This window comes from Panthera leo, chromosome A2 (assembly GCF_018350215.1).
Source record: "Panthera leo isolate Ple1 chromosome A2, P.leo_Ple1_pat1.1, whole genome shotgun sequence".
Classification (NCBI taxonomy): Eukaryota; Metazoa; Chordata; class Mammalia; order Carnivora; family Felidae; genus Panthera; species Panthera leo.
Genome location: NC_056680.1, coordinates 80,821,654 through 80,842,422, shown reverse-complemented (window position 1 = coordinate 80,842,422; position 20,769 = coordinate 80,821,654). Strand labels below are relative to the sequence as shown.

At 40.7% G+C, this 20,769-nt stretch overlaps 1 protein-coding gene across 11 annotated transcripts in view; it reads left to right on the top strand.

The window, feature by feature from the left end:
• Nucleotides 1-20,769, top strand: part of LOC122206635 (gamma-secretase activating protein) — a 103,634-nt gene that overhangs the window by 56,422 nt on the left and 26,443 nt on the right. For all 11 annotated transcript variants that reach the window (XR_006196544.1, XR_006196543.1, XM_042916030.1 and 8 more), the window contains 6 exons: nt 2,885-2,938; nt 12,784-12,912; nt 13,768-13,826; nt 14,486-14,517; nt 16,827-16,888; nt 20,326-20,421. Coding sequence is in view for 9 of the 11 variants with exons in the window: in XM_042916030.1 (XP_042771964.1) it covers nt 2,885-2,938; nt 12,784-12,912; nt 13,768-13,826; nt 14,486-14,517; nt 16,827-16,888; nt 20,326-20,421 (432 nt within the window). In the remaining 2 variants the exon portion in view is untranslated. The remainder of the gene's footprint in view (nt 1-2,884; nt 2,939-12,783; nt 12,913-13,767; nt 13,827-14,485; nt 14,518-16,826; nt 16,889-20,325; nt 20,422-20,769) is intronic.

Genomic DNA, 20,769 nt, shown 5'->3' with positions numbered 1-20,769 from the left:
ATTAATGAGGAAGGGCTGGGCCAATGCTATTGTTTGTAAGCTGCTCTGTTTACTAAGTAGATTTACTAAGACCTCTTCCCAGCCTCATAAGGACAATTTGTAATAAGTGTAGAGCTTCAAGATCGGTAGAAGTTAGTAATCCTGAGAAAATTCACTCCATTCAACCTTTTCTTCCTCTTTGTCCTTCCTCTCTACTTTTCAGCTGGGAAGTGCTGAGATAAAATATTGTTTCTTTTCCCCTAAACATGGGGCAGTAAACTGAGTTTTTGTTGGATCAGAAAGCAAAAACCATGGGGTGCCTGGATGGCTCAGTCGGTTAAGTGTCTGACTTCGACTTCGTCTCAGGTCATGATCTCACGGTCCATGAATTCGAGCCCCACATGGGGCTCTGTGCTGACAGCTCAGAGCCTGGAGCCTTGTTCGGATTCTGTGTCTCCCTCTGTCTCTGCCCCTCCCCGGCTTGTGCTCTGTCTCTCTCTCTCTCTCAAAAATAAATGAACATTTTTTTTTTAAAGCAAAAACCATGTATAGGCTGCCCCTGAAAAAGGTTTCTTCTTTCGTATTTAGATGTTAGAACTATATGCTTAGTCTCAAGGCAGTGGTTTGTATCAAAAAGGCATTTAGAAAAATAAATTTACTTTAGGTAACACAGACATAGGAAAATAAGTACTGGCATAAATTGTGATACTTGCCCATTTTGTATTTAGACTATCTAAATATAATCAGGTGTGTTTGATTCATTCCTAAATTTTCTGTATGCACAGTGGTAGTGTTTTCCTAAAGGCCCTTCCATCTTTTACTGTAAAGAGTTATTAAATTTTCCTGCCTCACTGTAGAAAAACAAAGAAAAGATGAGCTTGTTCCTTCACCAGGCCCTCACTGTTTCCTTTGAGAACCCTTGTGAATAGACATGCAGACTGTAAGTGATGCAGCAGGAAGTTTGCAGGTTAAACCACAGGGAGTCAGGAAATACACGTCTCTGCCTCCTTTCCCCTCCACCCAACCCTGTCATCCTCTTGTGTTCAGTGTCTGACAGGTGGGGACCGGGAACCCCTCTAATTCCCAGAGTTGTGTTTAAGGATGGAGCATGTGTTCATTGGATGACCCATGACAGGCTCATCTTGACAGGCAATTCTTCACCTTTGCATTTCTCATGACTTTGTGGGGGCAGAGGAGCTCTTGTAGACACATAGAATGATGGCAGCAAGTCCTGTGAGCAGTACAGTGTAAAAAACCCCCAGTTGTAATCACCATCTACTGAGCTTGTTTTAGCGTTTTCCACATTGCCCTAAACTTCCAGTGGTTAGAGCAGGTCGCCTTAAAGGTCTCTTCTAATCCTAAATTTCTAAGTGTATGCATATCTTTAGCACTGATGTAAATCATTTACTTTTGCTTTTTCTAATCTGCAAATGCTCTTAATCCTACACCTTAATAAACAGTTGCCACAGTAGGAGATATTAATTTCATGCATCTGTATGGAGACAGATTATTTCTGTAAATAACTGAATTGGATTTAAGTTACTAGAACATACGATGCTCTTATACATAGATAATCCTGAATTGTGCTTTGCAAACAATTATCCTTGTTCTACCTATTTTAAGATGCCATTTATAACCTAAACCTGTAGTAAAATTTTAATGCTTTTTTAAAGTGTCTTCTCTACTGAGTAGTGAGAAGTGAAACACAAAATATATTCTTATCACTGGCTTTCAGTGGTCATAGCAGACAACTCAGTTGCTTGAATATTCTGGAAATTTATTTCTCCATTGCTATGATGCCCCTTTCCACAGGAATGTTGTAGGTCAGTAAAAATCCAGGACATTTAAGTTTTAAATAAATACCAGATTTTATTTCTACATAACACCTTCTAAATTAATTTCTAGTATATCATTTTTTTTTTTAGAAAATAAAAGGTGAATTCACTAGTTGAGAGTCTAACCTACATAATTATTATAGAAACACACTTCCAAAATAACTGAATGAAAGGCAATCTTGGAAGTTTATATTTTTATTGAAATTTTTGTTTAATTTTTTTAATGTTTATTTTTGAGAGAGAGATTGAGAGAGACAAAGCATGAGCTGGAAAGGGGCAGAGAGAGGGGGAGACAGAGAATCCCAAGCAGGCTTCAAGCTGTCAACACAGAGCCCGACACGGGGCTCGAACTCACAAACCGTGAGATCATGACCTGAGCCAAAGTCAGATACTTAACCAACTGAGCCACCCAGGTGCCCTGAAATTTTTGTTTTAATGCTCACTAGGTAGCAGAATGTTATAATTTGGTCTTCCAGGTGTGAATTGTATATCTTTCATATTTGTCATGGTGATACTGCTGTATAAACTCTTCATGGAGATTTTTTTATTTCTGAAATTATGGTGGAGGATGAGGTAAAGAAAAATCTTCTGCTAAAGTCAAAAAAGAACCCCATTAATCTTGGTTCCTCCTAGTGAGGCAGGGGCTAACTATAATGTAATACATTTAAGCAAAAGAGAAGAAGAGGGACGAAAAAGCAATAAAAAAAAAGAAGGAACATGTCCCCCTGATTATTACACTTCATGGTGCAGATGTAATTTGCCTAATTTGTTCTTAAATGGGAATGTGTAAATATTAAACTATTTACTCTGTATTCCTAATAGTCTTCTCCTTTCCTTCAGAAACCCTGTCATCTATTGTAATCATAACTTTGAAGAACATTTCCCTTCCCGAGGCAAAAGATGGGCTGTGTTCACTGTTATTTATAAACCCCAAGGTTTATTTAAAGTAGAGGTTAGCAAACTGGGAGCTGCCCGCAGCTTCTGTCTGTGCAGAAAACACTTCCTGAAGGCTCAAGCTTGTGGTGGTTGATAGGTTTAGCAGTTGTGTGTATGTTTTTTCCCCACGATAGGAAATTCCTGGAATAACCCTTGTGACAGAAGAGATCGCGTTGCCTTTCATGAAGGTAAGTCCTTATAGGCAGAGGCGAGACCACGGCTGTGCACGGCTTCCTTGCTGGTCTCTACGCCCAACTGGAGTCCTGTCCCTGCTGCCCCAAGTATTAAGGTGGTTCCCAGGGGGGCTTGTAAGCTGTTGGGGGAGGATGTGGGTAGGGGTTAGTTCTCTAGAAAATCCATTCTAAGGGGTTGAGTAGTCACTGATAGTGATATTATGGCAATTCTTAAGAATACTCTTCGGAGAGGGCAGTTTTCTGAAGATAGAGAATTACAGGGCTCAACGGAAACCGTATAGAACCGGTCCTTTCCACCGCACCTCAAATCAGTTCACACTGGAGGAGTTCTTTCTTGTAAACTGTCCTTGGAGGACCTGGTAGCTGTAGCTGTTTCTTTACTTCATTTGTGCTCCCACCTCCTTATCATATGTGCGCGCGTACACACACACACACACACACACACACACACACACACCCATTAAGTAACCTGGACTGGGATTATCTAATTTCCTTCTGGTTCTAAGAACCGCTTTTCTGTTTCTCAAAAGAGATCTGTAGTGGCTCTGTATGTGGTCTCTGTGAAGCTTCTGCACACCCCCTTCCTGCCACGAAGTGGTAGCTATTAGTGTCTTTCTGCAGTTTGGTGGTTTCAGAAGAGTTTCTGAGTACAATAGGGAGAATGGGGTGAGGTGAGCAGAAAAGAATGTGTATGTAGTTAAAAACTGGAGAGTATTTTAGCAGTATTCTTGAAGCTCTTTTGTTGTTTTTGGCATTGCTTCCTGTTAATTGTAGTTTGGTGTGTAGTGGGAAATCTCAAGTTTTGCCAGCAGGCAGCTCACTGTGCTGTGCCCTTTCATTTACACTTGATTCTTGTGGGTTCATGAAGGGCAGGCCAGGCCTGGGCAGCTGGGGGGAAAGCCATGAGATCTGAGGTTACGGTGATGCCCTGAGAGTGAGAGAGGGCCAATGGGGACAGGTGTAGTGGTTCTGGGTTTTGGTCCTAAGAAGGGTCCTTCAAGGAGACCAACAAGTGATGGTTCTCGGCCACAGCCTGAGACCACTGGGAAGCTCGACAAAGGGAGGAAGATGGAGGGGAAAGAAAGGTTTGATTAATAGCTTAAAAGGTTCTTAAGACCCTCTCTCCTTTCATTTCTTTTCTGCTTTTATCACTAGTCCTACCAAACCCATAATGTGTTTAGTGGACACACAATAAACCACACAATGGAAAATTTTAAAAAGAAACCAGTGTCACCCACAACTCTACAGGTCCTAACATATCAACTGTCGGTCCCCCTCACCCCTCCACTTCCTCCTGGTCTCTGTCCTAGGTATGCATTTATTACCTAGTAGTAGTGGCCATCTAGAGATACTGAATAAAGATGGCAAATCATATCAAGCAGTTTTCATGCTGCCACGTGATGTCATGATTATGATCTCTAATGGCTCCATAGAATTCTGCTGGGTTGTTGTGTCCTCATTAATCATTTTCCTGTTTTGAAATATTTACTTTGTCTTCAGCCCCCCTTTTAAAAAATTGCTATTAAAAATAACGTCTCAGTGAATATTTTTATATAGACAGTTTTTCCTTTGATTTATTCCCCCCAAGGTTAAATGTCCAGGAGTATTACTGGGTGAAAAGACTGACAGTTTTGATAGCTTTTGATTCTTATTGCCAAATTGGTATTTTAAAAAGAAGTTGCAGGTGAGCCTGGGTGGCTCAGTCGGTGGAGCATCTGACTCTTGATTTCCGCTCAGGTAAGTGATCTCACAGTTTGTGGGTTCAAGCCCTGTGTTGGGATGTATGCATACAGCATGGAGCCTGTTTGGGATGATCTCTTTCCCTCTCTCTCTGACTCTCCACCTCTCGTTCTCTCTCTCAAAATGAATAAACTTTAAAAAAAAGTTGTGATTAACTTACAAGGAATGTACAAGTTCATCAGTTTTACTATAACCTTATCACTGTCGTATATTTTCATTTAAAAAATTAAGTATAGAAGAGTGATGTGAAGGTTCTCTTCATTTTTTACCCGTTGGCTTAATGCTAAGAATATGATTTGCTTTGCTTAGGAACAAAGTGGCTTGTTTTTGCACTTTTTCTTTCTTCTTTTTTCTATTTGCTTATTTGTGTGTAAAATGATGCGTTTTTATCTTGTTCGTGTTTTCTCTCCCTTGATATTCCCTCTGCCTTCTCACTAAGTTCTCCTCTCCCCTAATTATCTTTAGCATTTGGCCTTGCAGACAGCTGTCTTCCAAACCTGCTGAGGAGCTCTCCCACTGCTCTACATGTATCTACACGCTGGCAGGAAGGGTTACAATAGCACAGGTTCCAACTATAGATCTCTTCACGACCTGACCTTGTCCTCACAGACAAGATCTGTCTGGGAAGTTGAAGGTACACTGCTGGGATGGGCTTTGGGCTCAGGAGGAGATGGTACTAAATTTGGTTCCGCCAGCTCCCCAGCCCCCACCCCAATCACTCAGCATGGGAGACCCTAATCAGAATCTCCCAGCTCACAGGACACCTGGCTCTGATCTGTCTCACGTTTCCTCATTTCTGCTTGCACAATACCCCTCACTATAAGCCGCTGCCTTTGACCTACTTCTTCTACCCCAAGTCCCAGCTTAATTATATTGCGATGGACCTGCTTGCAGCGGCTCAACCCCCACCACCCCCATCCCGCTCCTCCCTCCCCGGTCCCAGCTATATGACTGTTCTTGCCATGCTTATTCAGCTACAGGACTTGGCTCTGAGTACCTATGACCTGAATCACAAGTTACCTTTTGAATGCATGCTTGCTGCCGGAATTTCCATGAGGCCCAAGGGACCCCTATTTACTCTGACCACACTTGCTTCCATTCTCCTTGGTAGATGACTGCCCTGATAAGGAGTCAGGAGAGGGAAAGGCAAAGTGAAACTAGATAAGCACTTTCTTCCTGCTCTCTCTGCAAATAATTCTCCTGTGGAGTACTTTACAAACGTTTAACATATGAATATGTAATTTAACTAGCATAACCCAGTTACATTAGAAGTTTATCACCTGAAAGACAAGTGGCTTCCTTGCTTTATAAAATGGTTTCCAAAAGATTTTAAACAATTAATAAGTATATTGGAACAAGGTCCTTGCCTTAAAAGCAGTGTTATCAAGAGTGACCTTCCTATGAATGATTTTACCCCTTCATAAAACATGGTTTTTTCTGGGGAAGTGGCTATTTTTGTGAAAGGTTTAAAATTACCCTTGATTAAAAAAAGTTTTTTTTAATCTTTATTTATTTTTGAGACAGAGACAGAGTGTGAGCAGGGGAGGAGCAGAGAGAGAGAGGGAGACACAGAATCCGAAGCAGGCTCCAGGCCCTGAGCTGTCTGCCCAGAGCCTGACACGGGGCTGCTCACGAACTGAGAGATCATGACCTGAGCCAAAGTCAGACGCTCAACTGACTGAGTCACCCAGGCGCCCCAAAATTACCTTTGATTTTATGGTGAGAAGAGAAACTATTAAAACTGTCCAACCACAAGAGCACCTAAGGATTAAAATATATAAACCACCTACTTGAATATAAAGATAAAAGGTGAACAAGCATATCACAGATGGAGAAATGGGGAATTTTTACCAAAGGTTTTTTTGGTTTTTTTTTTTTTTTTTTTTTTTTTTTAACATTTTGTTCATTTTTTGAGAGAGGGGGAGACACAGGATCCAAGCAGGCTCCGGGCTCTGAGCTGTCAGCACAGATCCAACACGGGGCTCGAACCCACCAACCATGATGAGATCATGACCTGAGTCAAAGTCGGACGCCCAACTGACTAAGCCACTCAGGCGCCCCTACCAAAGTATTTTTTAAGCCAGACATCTCTATTTTCATTTTATAAAGTAAGGAAACCTTTTTGTCATTTGATTAGAGATTAACTGTCTGACCCAGAGACTGGGAAAGTCAGAGACTTAAATCCCCTTCCCACTTACTTCCACTCAGAAGCGAGGGTGTTATGTCAAATGCCTATTTGGGGTCTCAGTACCCCTGAGCAATTGGGAAAACAATTATTGGCACCTGGGCTCTTCTCCGTGTAGAGGCTTGTTTATTTAATTATGCTTCTTCACTTAAAAAGTGTTTTAAGAATACTGTTTTAATTGGGTAGAGCATGGGTGTCATTAAGTGCTTGGTGAAATACAACACTTTTTCCCTTGACCCTCCCAGTACAGACAACCACCATCATTTAAATAAAAGGTTGGTTAGAGATCCGAAGTAGCAACAAAATTACAACGTAATAGCTTACAATTTTAAAAATGAGGATTGTTGCTTTGATAACAATGTAGCATTACCAGAAATGTCAATTGGTTATGTGACAAATAGTGATTTTTCCAAAGATCAGTCTGTATATATGTGATACTATGGTAAAACTAGAAATACACTTTTGGTCTTCATCCACGATTCCTGACAGAGAGTTCCTTATAATTTCTTAAGTGGTAAGAACTACAGGGACATCTTGTGTTATATTTAGTGTTTGTTCCCAGTGCCTGAAATCACCCCAGGGCACACAGGTGTAAAGAATGTCTTTTTTTTTTATTCATAGCAAGCTCCTTTCAGCTACACCCGAGTTATGTTAATAAGGTGATTTTTCGAAAGCACCTAAGACTAGGAGCTGGTTGTCTAAAGAACCAAACACGTGATTAGAAAGTTGGAAATTTAAGCCCATTCCCTCCTCACTTCCAGAGGTAAGAGAGAGTAGCCAGAGATTGAGTTCAGTCCCCAATGACCAATGATTTAATCAATCCTGCCTATGTAATGGAGCCTCCATAAAGAACCTTTACTGAAGGAGTTTGAAGAGTTTCTGAGATGGATGAACAGGTGAAGTTGTGGGAGGGTGGTGTGCCTGAAGAATGCATGGAAACTCTGAGCCCTTTCCCCCATGCCTTGTCTTATTCATCTCTTCCATCTGGTGGTTCCTTAGTTGTTGTTGTTGTTTTTTTAAATGTTTGTTTATTTATTTGTTTAAGTTTATTTTTGAGAGAGAGAGAGAGAGAGAGAGAGAGAGAGTGTGTGTGTGTGTGTGTGTGTGTGTGTGTGTGTGAGTGGGGGAGGGGCAGAGAGAGAGGGAGACACGGAATCCGAAGCAGGCTCCAGGCTCTGAGCTGTCAACACAGAGCCCCATGCAGGGCTCAAACCCACTAACCATGAGATTGTGGCCTGAGCCAAAGTCAGTCACTTAACCAACTGAACCACCCAGGTACCACTAATGTTTCTTTATTTTGAGAGGGAGAGAGGGAATGAGGACATGGGCACTGTGTATGAGTGAGCTTGGGAGGGGCAGTGAGAGAGTGAGAGAATCCCAAACAGGCTCCATGCTTGGTGGGGAGCCCAAAAAGGGGCTCAGTGTCAGAACCGTGAAATCTTGACTTATGCTGAAATCGAGAGTTGGACTCTTAACCGACTGAGCCACCCAAGTGCCCCTGGTTTTCCTTAGTTGTATCCTTTTACAATAAACCAATATATAGTAAGTAAACTGGTTTTGTTTTGTTTTGTTTTGTTTTTTTACTTCTGTGGGCTACTCCAGTGAATTATCAAACCCCAGGGGGTGTTGGGAACCTCCAATTTATAGGCAGCCTGTGGGATTTGATGCTGTCTTCAGGTAGTGTCAGAACTGAGTTAAACTATGGGACACCCAGCTGGTGTTGGAGAATTAATGGATGGGGGCAGGGGTGGAGTTCACACATTTAGTGACAGCAGAAGTGAAGTCTTCTGTGAACAGACTGTTGTAGAAAAGTTTTTTTCCTGTACAACATATTTTCTGGGGCAGTGAGTTATGACAAGTTCAGTGAATATTGTCAAACATAATTTTATGATGCTACAAAGAAGTGCTACCTATTAGAAATGGAGCACTAGGCTGGTATATTCATTTCTATTATATCTACAGAGATGGGGTATCTTCAGTTTATATCTCAGATGATGAAACTGAGGAACAGATTGAGTCACTAGGCTGTGCTGCTGTTATTCATAGGTTTGGTTGGAGATGTTCTGTTGAATGCTTAAGGTTGAAAGGAGGGAAATAGCATTGGCTTCCTCAGGGTATATGCTGATTGTGAAATGGAATAGTTTAGAGTCATATTTAGTGATTACATTAAAATGCAGCCCATTAAAAATGGCTAAGGGAGCCACCTGGCTGGGCAAAGAAGAGAGATTTTTTCCTAGGTGGTGAGAAGAAAGAGGAAGTTAATTTATAAGTAGGAGAACTGGCACTTACAACATGCAGTCCCCTTTGTGGGAAGCTTCAGGAGATCTAGTCACTGGTCCTCTGTATGGATCTGATGGTCTGTTTAGAGCATTTTGGCTTAATATGGTGCTTTGCTGGGTTTATGGACACACAGGTGTTTCTATGTTCTATCTGCACTAGAGGTAGTGGGTCACTGTGTTTCTCTGGGCTGCAAATAGAAGTTGATACTGAGATGGTATCTACTGAACAAATTGGATTGATGCTTTAGTTCTGCTAGTTGAGCCCTGGCATGAAGAGTAAAGGTCTCTGAGGTGGCTTCTTCTCCTCTAAGAAGATGATGGTTAATCAGATGTAGAACCAAAGCCAGAGGGACTTTTAGAAATAAAAGGCAGATTTTGTTTTGTTTTGTTTTTTGTTTTTCCTGGCAGTAATTTGCAGATGAGCCAGTACCACAGGGATTTTTTTTCCTCCTAAAATCAACTGGCAACCCAAATCATTAACGGGGAACAGTCCCTTAATGTAATTCTTTGGTCCTTTGGTTCAATTAATAGTTTTGATGGGCTTCCTTTAATAATTATTTCATGTCCTCCTAAGAGATAAAAGGAGATTATTTTTCAAGAGGAGACCTGGGATAATTTGCCTTCTTTCAGAATCAAACTTTAAAACTCCTTCTTGTGCAAGAAAATACTTCTGGGGCTTCCCTGAGGATCTGATGGCTTCTAACACTAGCATCTCCCAGAAGTAGTTAAATTCATGAATATTTTTTTTACAAAGTATTTTTGTGTATTTTAAAGTTTTGAGCTCTTCTGAAGTAGCCTGCAATGTTCTTTCTGGGCTGTTGTGGCTTTTACTTTGTGTTGATGCTGTTGTTTCTGATGAACACAATGTTGAGTTCACAACTGGTTCCATAAGTGCTAATTGAGCAACACAGGAGTGGTTTTCTGTGCTCCCAGGTTGACTGTTAGGATGTGACTGTGTAGCTTTCACTCTCTCTTCCCCCCTCTTTCTGTGTTAAAGCATCTAAAATTTTATCTTGGAACTGCTTGAATTCTCTGGGTTAATGAGTATGCTTGTTTTTCATTGACGTTCGAAATCTGTCCTAGATTGGCTGACCTTCTCTTTGACCCTTTCTCCTACTATTTAACAACACAATCATGAGTCTTCAGACAGCTGGTTCTTCATCAGCCTGTAAACCAAGGGTGTAGATGAGGCAAATATGCGAGGCTGGGTGGGAGACTGGGATTACCTGGGCAGGCATGCTTAAGCAGGGTTCTCTGCCCTGGCTGTGCATTGGGGTTTCCCAGGTAGCTTCTAAAACTCAGGAAGCTCAGGTCACACCCCCCCACCAGTTAAATGTCTAGGGGATGCAAGCCAGGTGTTTACTGAGGTTGGGAGTGACGTGCTAGAGGCAGCAATCTTTGCCACAGAGAACCAAGTGCTATTGTTTGCTTTCTCCGCTTTCTCTAATGCTCTCTGATCTAAACCCCGGATCACTCCAGTCTTTCATTCAGTCTTTGCTCACTCCCTACATGCCCCATCTGGAACATCCTCCCCTTGTCTTTTACGTACTCAAATCTATTTTCAAACTCTGGGTCTTATCTATTACTTAGGCCTCCAAATAGACCTTCCAATTACAGTGATCCCTGAGAATTTTCATAACTTAAAAAATTACATCACTTACCTTGTAAATACCATGTAGTGACATCGGCCACTAATTGTTTTCACTTATGTTATGGCATGCAGCCCGGTGACATTCTTGAAAGACCCACCGGTTTAAGTAAAATATTTCTGGGACTTCTGATTAACAGTTGTTTCTTATTTAAAGTGTTTTTTGTTTGTTTATTTTTAAAACTTAGATCCTTTTCCTTCTAACCCAGTGGTTTTGAACTATTTTAGGTTATGAATTCCTTTGAACATCTGGTGCAGGCTGTAGACCTTGTCCCCAGAAAATTGTTCCTACAAGTCACTCCATTTTACATACAATCAGTGGGTTCATAACCCTCTTGGAAACCTATCTATGGACTTGTTTTATCTGTTTATTCTCAGCTGAGAACAGGGATTTTTTAATGGGGGAGGAAGGAGAAGGAAGGTAGCTTGGGAGAGATCTTGTCTTAGGAGTTACAGTGTGTGAGTGGGGTCTTCAGACAGGACAGTGGTGTTTGGCTTGAGGGGAAGAGGCCCCATGACAGATAAAAGGGCATCCGTGTTCCTCACAAGATCAGAGGGGTGGGACTGTGGTGGCAAAGCAGGCAGAGTTAGTATCTTAACTGACCACTAGGTGTCACCACAACACCAATTAGTTTTTGGGCTTTGGCCCTAGAGTGCCTGAACCCAGGGGTAGAATAGCAAGAAAGCTGTACTGACTTCCTGTCAGGGACTGAATACTGCCAAATGTTGGCAGTATTTGCTTTCATTATTATTTTTTTAAATAGAAGGAAGACCAAAGGGTGGATAAAGGTATATTAATTTTAAATAAATTGAAAGAGGAAGAAAAGGTGAGGTAGGTAGGTCAAGTTGGTGGTGTGACTTGACCAGTGTGCCGGTTTCCTCTAGAAATGCCCTTTTCTTGAACATAGTTTTTCTTGTCTCTGTGAGAAGGGATGTTGGCTGGATGGGCCTTTCAGCCTTCTAAAACAGTAAGTTAATATTATTATGTAATTTACTGATACTCCAAAATTCATTTTGAACCAATGGACTTCCAATAAGAATTTGGATAATGTGCTATTATTTAACGTAAGGGCATTTTTCTTGGTTGAGACATATTTTGTATAAATTCTCTTTTTTTTTCTTGCAATGCAGCCAAGTCTGTCACCACACTAGGCATTAGCTCACTTTGTTTTATGGCTACACATTGCACCTTTGGCTCCAGTCCTATCTTTTATAAACACGTATATTTTGGCAAGAAAGTGTATCATAAATCTATCTTCATTGATTTAAGAAAACAGTTTGTGTCAGTATATACTTTGACCTCAGCCACAGAAACATTTTTCCAGATATGTCTCCTTAGGCAAGGGAAACAAAAGCAAAAATAAACTATTAGAACAATATAAAAATAAAAAGCTTTTGCACAGCAAAAGAAACCAACAAAACAAAAAGGCGATCTACTGAATATGTCCAATAAGAGGTTAATATTCAAAATATATAAAGAACTTCTACAGCTCAACACCAAGAAAGCATAGGGAATCTAGTCAATAAGATTGTAATAATGTTGTTTGATGACAGATGGTGACTACACTTACCATGGTGAGCACTGATTCATATATAGAAGTCTTGAATCATTGTGTTGCACTCCCGAAGCTAATATAGCACTGTATGTTAATTATACTTAAATTTAAAATTTAAAACTTTAAAAGCAATTTGTGTCAATATATCCTTCAACATTAAAAAAATGTATTACTATTACCTGAGCCGAAATCAAGAGTCAGATGCTTAATCGACTGAGCCACCCAGGCACCCCAAGTCTCTCCAATTTAGAATTTCTTTCAGGAGGGAAATGCCATCTTTCGTGAGAAGAATTCACTCATAAATGCTACCCTATGAGAGCTGAGGAAGTAAAGCAAGCCCAGCTTTGCAGCAAGGCTCCAGCGATCCTTACCGGGTAGTTTGGGCCACAGGCCCTGCTTCTCAAGCTCACCAATGTTTTTGTCTCCTACAGGTGCATAGTTTTAAGGGCTACTGGGAAAAACTGAACTCCAACCTGGAATATGTTAAGTACTCCAAGCCACACTTGCACTATAACAACAGCATGGTCAGGAGAGAATGGCACAGCCTGATCTCAGAAGAGGTTTGTGTGGATTCATAAGAATAAAGCAAAAAGCAAAAGCATAGTACATTTGATGAGGTGATGCCCTTAAGTCTTGAGGCTGGCTTAAATTTGCAGGTCTCTCCAGTTGCCAGGTCCTTTTGCATTGTTGCAGGAAGACCAAAGTGCTTCTCTGCTCTCTATTCTCTTGAGGAGGAAAATCAAGTGCACAGAGGTTAAGGGACACACACAGCATATTCATAGTAGAAATGGGATTAACCTCCAGGTCTTAACACGGGTTCTTGCGGTACTTGTATAGTTAAAATTTGATTTAAAAATCTAGGTGTTCCCAAATTAGTGGTTGCTAGGGATTAGGGATAGTTGAAACAAGAGTGGCTGGGACTGACTACAAAGCGGGCAGCACAAGGGAGATCTTTGGAAAGATGGAACAGTTACGTAGCTTGATTGAGGTGGTACACTATGGTACATGAATCTGCATATATGATGAAATGACATCGAACTATACCCTCATCTTACCAACATCCGTTTCCCGATTTTGATATTGTACTATAGCTGTTTATAGAAGATGGAGATGCTGGGGGAGACCGGGTGGAGAGTACATGAAATCTCTCTTTAGCATTGTATATAATTGTAGTTTTGTTGTGTATAACACAACAGTGTATAGTTGACTTGCACCTTCCTATAAATCTAATAATTTCAGACTACAATGTTTTCTAAACTAATTTTTAAGAACCTAGGTATTTTGGTTACTTGGAAAGTATATTTCTTTTTTGCTAAAATTATACTTCTTTCCTATATTGCATTATGTCCTTAGTGTGAAAAATGTCACCCACAAAACCTCTACCTTCCACACTTCTGACATGTTCTCCCTTCTAGAAAACAGGAAGAAGAAGGTCCATGGTGTATGTGAAGAATATTCTTGATAATGCAACGAAGTAAGTAAAATTAGGGATTGGTGTTCCTATAAGATGGCTATCTTTTGCGATTCCTTTTTTGGGTAACTTTCATGGAAGTAGCTTACTTTTGTTGAGTACCCTCAGATGATGCTGTCAACTTAAATGAATGCAGCCACCTGGGCCCTATTCTTGAGTTCAGTGCTGGAGTTTCTAGTGGGAAAATTGTATGTGTTAAACCTTGTAGACTTTCATCAAGAGGATGGATGAATTATAAGTGATAAAGCTCTTACTAACTGAGCACTTTAAGGTGGGTAGAGACAGTAGGTTCATTTAAAAAGTGTCAGTGGACTGACGAACTGGCTCTTATTTTGAAAGCACATTTTCTGGATAGATGAGTCATCTCAGAGTGCTACAAGTGTAGGCCCCATTCCAGCCCTGTTCTATTTTCTGTTCCCATTATTTCCAATAACTGAGAGCTGCGATTGTTCTGAATTATTGTCATTGTTTGCACTAAAGGGTTTTGAGATCTTATAATTGCCTAATGTGGCTTTTGCCAAGTTGATTAAAGTGTTTGAGGTTTTCAGCGACCTGAGAACAGTTTCTGCAGTGGTTTTTATGGAGGATGTCTTTGTATGGTATTGTGGCTTTTTTTTTTTTTAATCTTTATATGTGAATAACATTGGCTAATTTCTTTGTAGGGTGATTTCTAACCTAGAAGCAAGGAATTTGGGTAAGAAAAGACCTATAATAAAGCCTTCTGGATGTCAGTGTTTGGTTTGTAACACTGTCTTTCGTACCACTGTGAGTTGGCAAGAAAATCACACCCAATAGTGTAATGAAGGCAGTACCCTTGAATATCTTCCTGTTAGAGGGACCACCCAGCTCCTTCCCTGTCTGTCTTGGCACCAGGACCTGCAGGGGCAGCTGCTGAATGTACTTTAGCTGGGCCAGTCCTTCACTGTTAGCCTTGTGGTTTTCATTATTTTTCTTCATGGACTTGATCTAATTACCATGCCCTGTGGCTGTACCCACAGGATGCACTTGGGCAGTTCCCCTGGCCTAGAGCTGATTTCTTTCCAGCAGGCTGATCATGCGAGAGTCTGTGACTTGGTTAACACTTGGGCACTCACTAGGCTAGGCCATAGGGGTACAAAGATGAGGAGTCTCTGGGTGAGCTGTGTGGTTATGGGGGAAGAGCACAGGCTTGGACCTGGACAGAACTTGGCTTGACTTCCAGTTTGTCCACAGCGCTCTCAGTGTGCTCCTGGGCAAGCCGTCTATTCATTTTGTGCGCTATCCTTTTCAGGGCAAGGTGAGGAGAAAATGAGAGTGAATGGGCTGGTGTTTATAGTGCCTCATACAACACAGTGCTTGGTGCAGGGGATACCTGAGGTGGCTGCTTTGTCATGAATGTGTGAGGAAGAGGTGCTAACACATGGTTTCTAAACCAGGTGACAGGTGTTATAGAACCATAGTGGGGGAGGGAGTGGGTCAGGAGTGGGGGTGATTGCGGAAGAGAGCGAGGTTAGAAAAGCCTTCCCAGAGGGAGCAATGTCTGAGGTAAGTCTTGATGAACAGGTGTTTGTCCAGGTGAAACTGGGGGAAGAGAATGTTAAGCATACCCAGGTACAAGTTTTCTGTGGTTTTGCCCCTGGAACTCTTTCATGCCTCATAGAGGCCAGCCTCCATTTGAAAAGCTGTTATTTTTACATCCCACTGTTGTTTTATAGGCTCGGGTGTTTAGGTACATATTGGGTGGCGCTAACAGAAAATATTTTATATAGTGTGTTGGGGTACATCCTGCAGCTGTGTGCACAGCCCATGTGAACCATGATAGTGAACTTGTCATCCAGCCCAGGCCGACAGAGCCTGTGCTCACTGAACAGCCCCAAGGGAACCATCCTCAGCCTGTGTTACCAGGCCATCCGTGCCTGAAGCCAGGGGGTTCTGCCACTAGCCAGAGTCCTGCCCAGCGGCCAGGGTGTGAATGTGTCTGATTCATGCTCACCCTCCACGTACTGCTGGGAATGTTGCAATCTGGGAAGTGTTGCTGGTTGTCCAGGATTTTGTCGTGTCCGTCACTCCTGCCCCTGTACTTTTGGCCAGTTTGCATCCTGTGACCAGTATCCTTTTTGAGAGCACATTAGGGACTTGTCCCTTCCTCTCACGTGCTTAGTTTGTACTAGTTTCCTAGGAAGAACGTCATTGCTAACAGAAACAGAACAATCTGTGTGAAATTCAGGACTGCTGGAGTCAAGTTTGGAATGACTTCATCTAAATCAGGAAGATTGTGTAGGATCCAGTAGAATTTATCCAAAGGGGTCAAGAGGCCTCTGTGCCATCCCACATAGGGTCACCAGCCTGCTGAGCGGGGAAGTTCTGCTCTCTTGACAGGTGCTGTGGCTCAGGTGCTGCAGGAGAGGAGGAGCAGGGCACCCAGGTGCTGTTAGAGGAGTGTGAGGGCACATCTAGTGAGACTGTGCTTGCCTGCCCCTTCCCTGTCACTTTCCCATCTTGATCTAGTTACCTTTTAGTTGGATAACTTGTTTCAGTTAGTATTATTTGATACAGGAATTAACAGGTCCCCTCAGTTCTGTGACTCTCAAGGTCACTAAACTACAGGGGGTCACAAAGAAGGGAGTCATGCGATCCTTTCACCAAGTCCCTGTCCCTGAGTTGTGCCCTCCTTGGCAGTAAGAGAGGACGCAAGTCTCCCTGACACCAGTGAAGCAGAGGTTCTTAGTGGTGAGTTTTCATGTTGAAGAGGAATCAAAGCCAGATCCTATTGGTGTTGGGAAATGTGTTCCTCATTTTCTTTCTTTCCTAGTCTCTACCTCTGTTAGAATAGAGCTGCGTATCACCTGAGTGATAAGTTCAGCTTGTAGGAATAGGTCACACATGTAATGAAAAATTTCATCCTATCAACAAAGTGTTCAGTTTTCCCAAAAAGTCAGAGAAGGGAAACCCAGGCTGATTTCTCTTCTTCTAGCCCATTTTCTGAAAACCACTCTGCTTGACTCGTGCTCTGTTTAATTTCAGAGCCAAGATTAACACCCCTCTTCCAGGAGGAGGACAACCACCAGAGACTGCTTATGGGTCTGGTAAGCGGTCTGTGGGCCATTTGGGTGCTGGGAAATGATAGGCTTCAAGAAAAGAGGAAAGGGCTAGATTGTACTTCTCATGCTAACCTTATCTTTCATTCATTCTTTTCATTCATTCATTCATTCATTCTTTTAACATTTGGTGTTATCAGCCCTGTAGGCCCTGTGTGGTCAGTGGTTAAGCAACACAGATAAGATTTCTGCACTTTTAGAATTTTTTTTAAGGTTTAATTTTTTATTTTGAGAGAGAGAGAGAGAGCACGTGCAAGTGGCGGGGGGTGCAGAGAGAGAGAGAGAGAGAGAGAGAGAGAATTCCAAGCAGGATCCACACTGTCAGCACAGAGCCTAACTCTGGGCTCATGAACCATGAGGTCCTGAAGCTGAAATCTGGAGTCAGACGTTTAACCAACTGAGCCACCTAGGCACCCCTGCACTTTTAGAATTTATAGTTTAGTGGGAGAGACATACATAAATCAGTCACCCCCAAAATATATAATTACGGAACATCATAAGGAAATGTACTCCACTGAGTTTTTGAAACAAGGGAAGAACAATGTCTCTGTGGCATTTGTATTTGGGGTTTAAAACACAACAGAATAAAGTATTCTTTCTCAAGAAGTCCTACTGTAGGAAGACCAAAGAGACATATAAATTACTGTAAGAGCGGAATTGGTAAATAAATCCAAAATATGTTTTAAAAAATGATTAAAGAGACATCTGAAAAGTTTAATAAAATATTTTTAATACTGTACAGGCTTAGGAATGGGGTAATCCATCACGTTAAATTACGGAAAATTTTAAAATATGAGAAAAACACATTTGAAAATTCCAGTTAAATTTTCCTTAATAAAGAGAAATACCAAACTTGAGCCAAGAAGAAATAGAAGTCCTTGAAAGCACAATAACCATAAATAATTTGAAAAAATTGTCAAAAATTATCTCCAAAAAAGTCACCAAATTATTTAATGAGTCAGTTCTTTCAAACTGGCTTAAGGATCTAGATCATCCCCATGCTATGTAAATTATTTTTGGGGGGAAAAAAAATGGGAAGCTTCTCAGTCACTTTAGAAAGCTAGCATAACCTTAAAACCAAAATCTAACAGTGACCACTTTTACTTATAAACATAGATACCACAAGCTTAATTAAAATATTTTCCAGTTGTCCATTTGAAAAATATGGCATGGTCAGGTGGGCTTTTTTCTAGGAAGGCTTAATATTAGCAAATACATTAATGTAATTCATCATATCACTAGTTCAAAGAGGGGAAAAAAAGATCATCTTTATAGGTGCTTAAAATTGATAAAAGTAAAATCCCACTCCTGTAATACATCAATTAGGCAAAAAAATATTCTAATACTAATGGTTAACACCCTTCTTAATGGAATGTTGGGGACATTCCTGTTAAAATCAGAAGGAAGTTAAGGATCCTTGCTATTTTCACTAAAATTTTATATTGTTCTAGAAATTCTATACAGTGCAATAAGAAACAAAAGTAAAAGAAGATGCTATGATTGTCCAGTGCAACAAACAAATAAAATAATCAACTGGGGAAATGGGGAATAATAAGGAAAAAGTTAATAAGCTGGTGATTCTAAATTTATTTTCTTTTTTATTAGGATTAACCAGTTAGAAAAGTAAATGAAAAACATTATTCCATTTCCAAATCCTTAGCTTCTAGGTTTAATAAAATTACAACTAACAAGCCAATGAAATTTCTCTGACAGTTGACCAAGTGACTCACTTGACAAAGAGGACTGGAACTAGCATTGCCAGATAGCTAAGTATGTTGTTGAGCTACGATAATTGAAACAATGTGGTGCTTGTACAAAATAGACCATCAGGAGACTCTAGTTTTAATCTGAATGTTCAGTGTATGATAAATGAGGCATTTAAAAATCACCATGGAAAGAAAGAATTTTCAATCAATGACTGGCTATTTGGAAAAGACCATTGAAGTCCCCCTATCCCAAATACCACTACTTTATAGCATAAACCAACAAAAATATTAGATAGATTAAAGAATCTAATATAAAAAATTTATGTATGTGTGTATCAAATTGTCAAAAATTTAAAAATTACAAAGTTCAGCATACGGGAAATTGGGCAGTCTCATGTGATGTGGCTAAAAATTAGTATAACCACAGTGTCTCTGTGTCTTTCGGCAGTGTCTCTACAAACCTTAAGTATGTGACCCAACAAATTCCATTTCTAGGAATTTAGCCTGAGAAAATAATTGGGGATATGGCAAACAAATATTGTATAAGGATTTTTTTCAGTACTATTAACACTTGCATAAGAAGCATCTCATAATGTGTAAGAAGGGAATAAATAATTCTAGTACTTTCCTAAAATTGAATACTGTGCAGCCATCACAACCTGTGTGGTTAAGAATATTTAGTGACATAAACTATTATATGAAGAAAAAACAAATTAGGAAACATTAGAATGAATGTGCACACTAGAGAAAAGGAAAATAAAAAATTCAAAATGTTAACATAGATGATAGGATTATGGGTGACTTAAATTTTCATGTTTATGGCTATTATAGAAAAATTGAAAAGCGCAAAAAAGCATGCAGTAGTCATGAATCAAAAAAATTTAAGCCTAATTGATGAACACATGGCCCAGAATGCCACAGGCTAAGTTTTGCTTAGGATGTTATACATGCAAATCTGCTAAAATAGAAGATATGTACACATATAATGTCAATTGTACGATTCTCATGGTGTTTATTCATGCAAAAATCTCTCTAGCCAGGAGGGCATCTAGCTGAGTAGGGCATCTAGGCAAAAGGGAGGGGAAAAGAAAGGAAGGAGACAGAAAAACAAAAGGTGGGGAGGGCTGGGATGCCACACTGATTGGTGAGCTCCAAGAACAGAGTAGGTATACAAGCCTGTTTGGAGGCAATAGAATCAATAAGTTCATTACTTTTCCATGTAGGGGCTTTATTCAGTGTCTGTAACCACTGCGCAGAGGAAGGTACCTGATGCATTTCCTTTTTACTCCTGCCTGTGTCCTTCCAAAGGTCCCACACCATACCTCCCCCCCTCCAACTCCCAGTTGTTCTGTGATTAGAGTAGTTCCTTTTAGTTCTCCAGGGCTGGGAGCACTAGACTTCAACCATCTGGTACATCCCAAAGACTTCTAAGTTAATGGTTTTGCCCAGCTTCTCTGGAGAATTCTAATTAAGGCTGGGAATCTGATTCTTGGCTGCTCACTGAGGGAATCATCAGTAGTTCCTCTTGAGGAGAACGTTGGTGCCCTTGACTTATGCCTGTTGAAGTAACACTATGGGTTTGTACATTCCTGCTGGTGGGACCTTCAGACCCAGTATTTTTCATATTGGTAAAGAGTGTTAATAAATGGATCTAGTTTAAACCAGTAGCAGGTGTGAGTGGGCAGGTTGTGACTTATCTAATCTGTATCCTGTTTTCAGATGGTGTCTGAGCTAAAAGACCATCTTCTGAGACACCTACAGGGTGTAGAAAAGAAGAAAATTGAACAGATGGTTCTGGACTATGTTTCAAAACTGGTTAGTTTTGCTTTTTTGTTCTCTATCATGCTCCTTCCACCCTGGTCTCCCAGTATGTAGCTCCCAGTATATGGTTCAGTTTTTCAGATTAGGTTTTTTACAGATTTCCTGTCCTCAAACCAGTATATTTGGCGCTGGAGATTGAATAAAGGGAAAAAAGAACCAAAAAAGCAATGTTATGAAAGTAGTTTATTGCAGTTCCTTCAAATGGTGATTTTTATGTTCATGGAAGGATAGAACAGTAATGAACTTGGCATGGTTGCCAAATGTTCATATGTCATATGTCATCTTGGCATCTTCTAGCTCCTTATTAAACCATAGGTAATGATTTCTGTACATGGAGGTTTA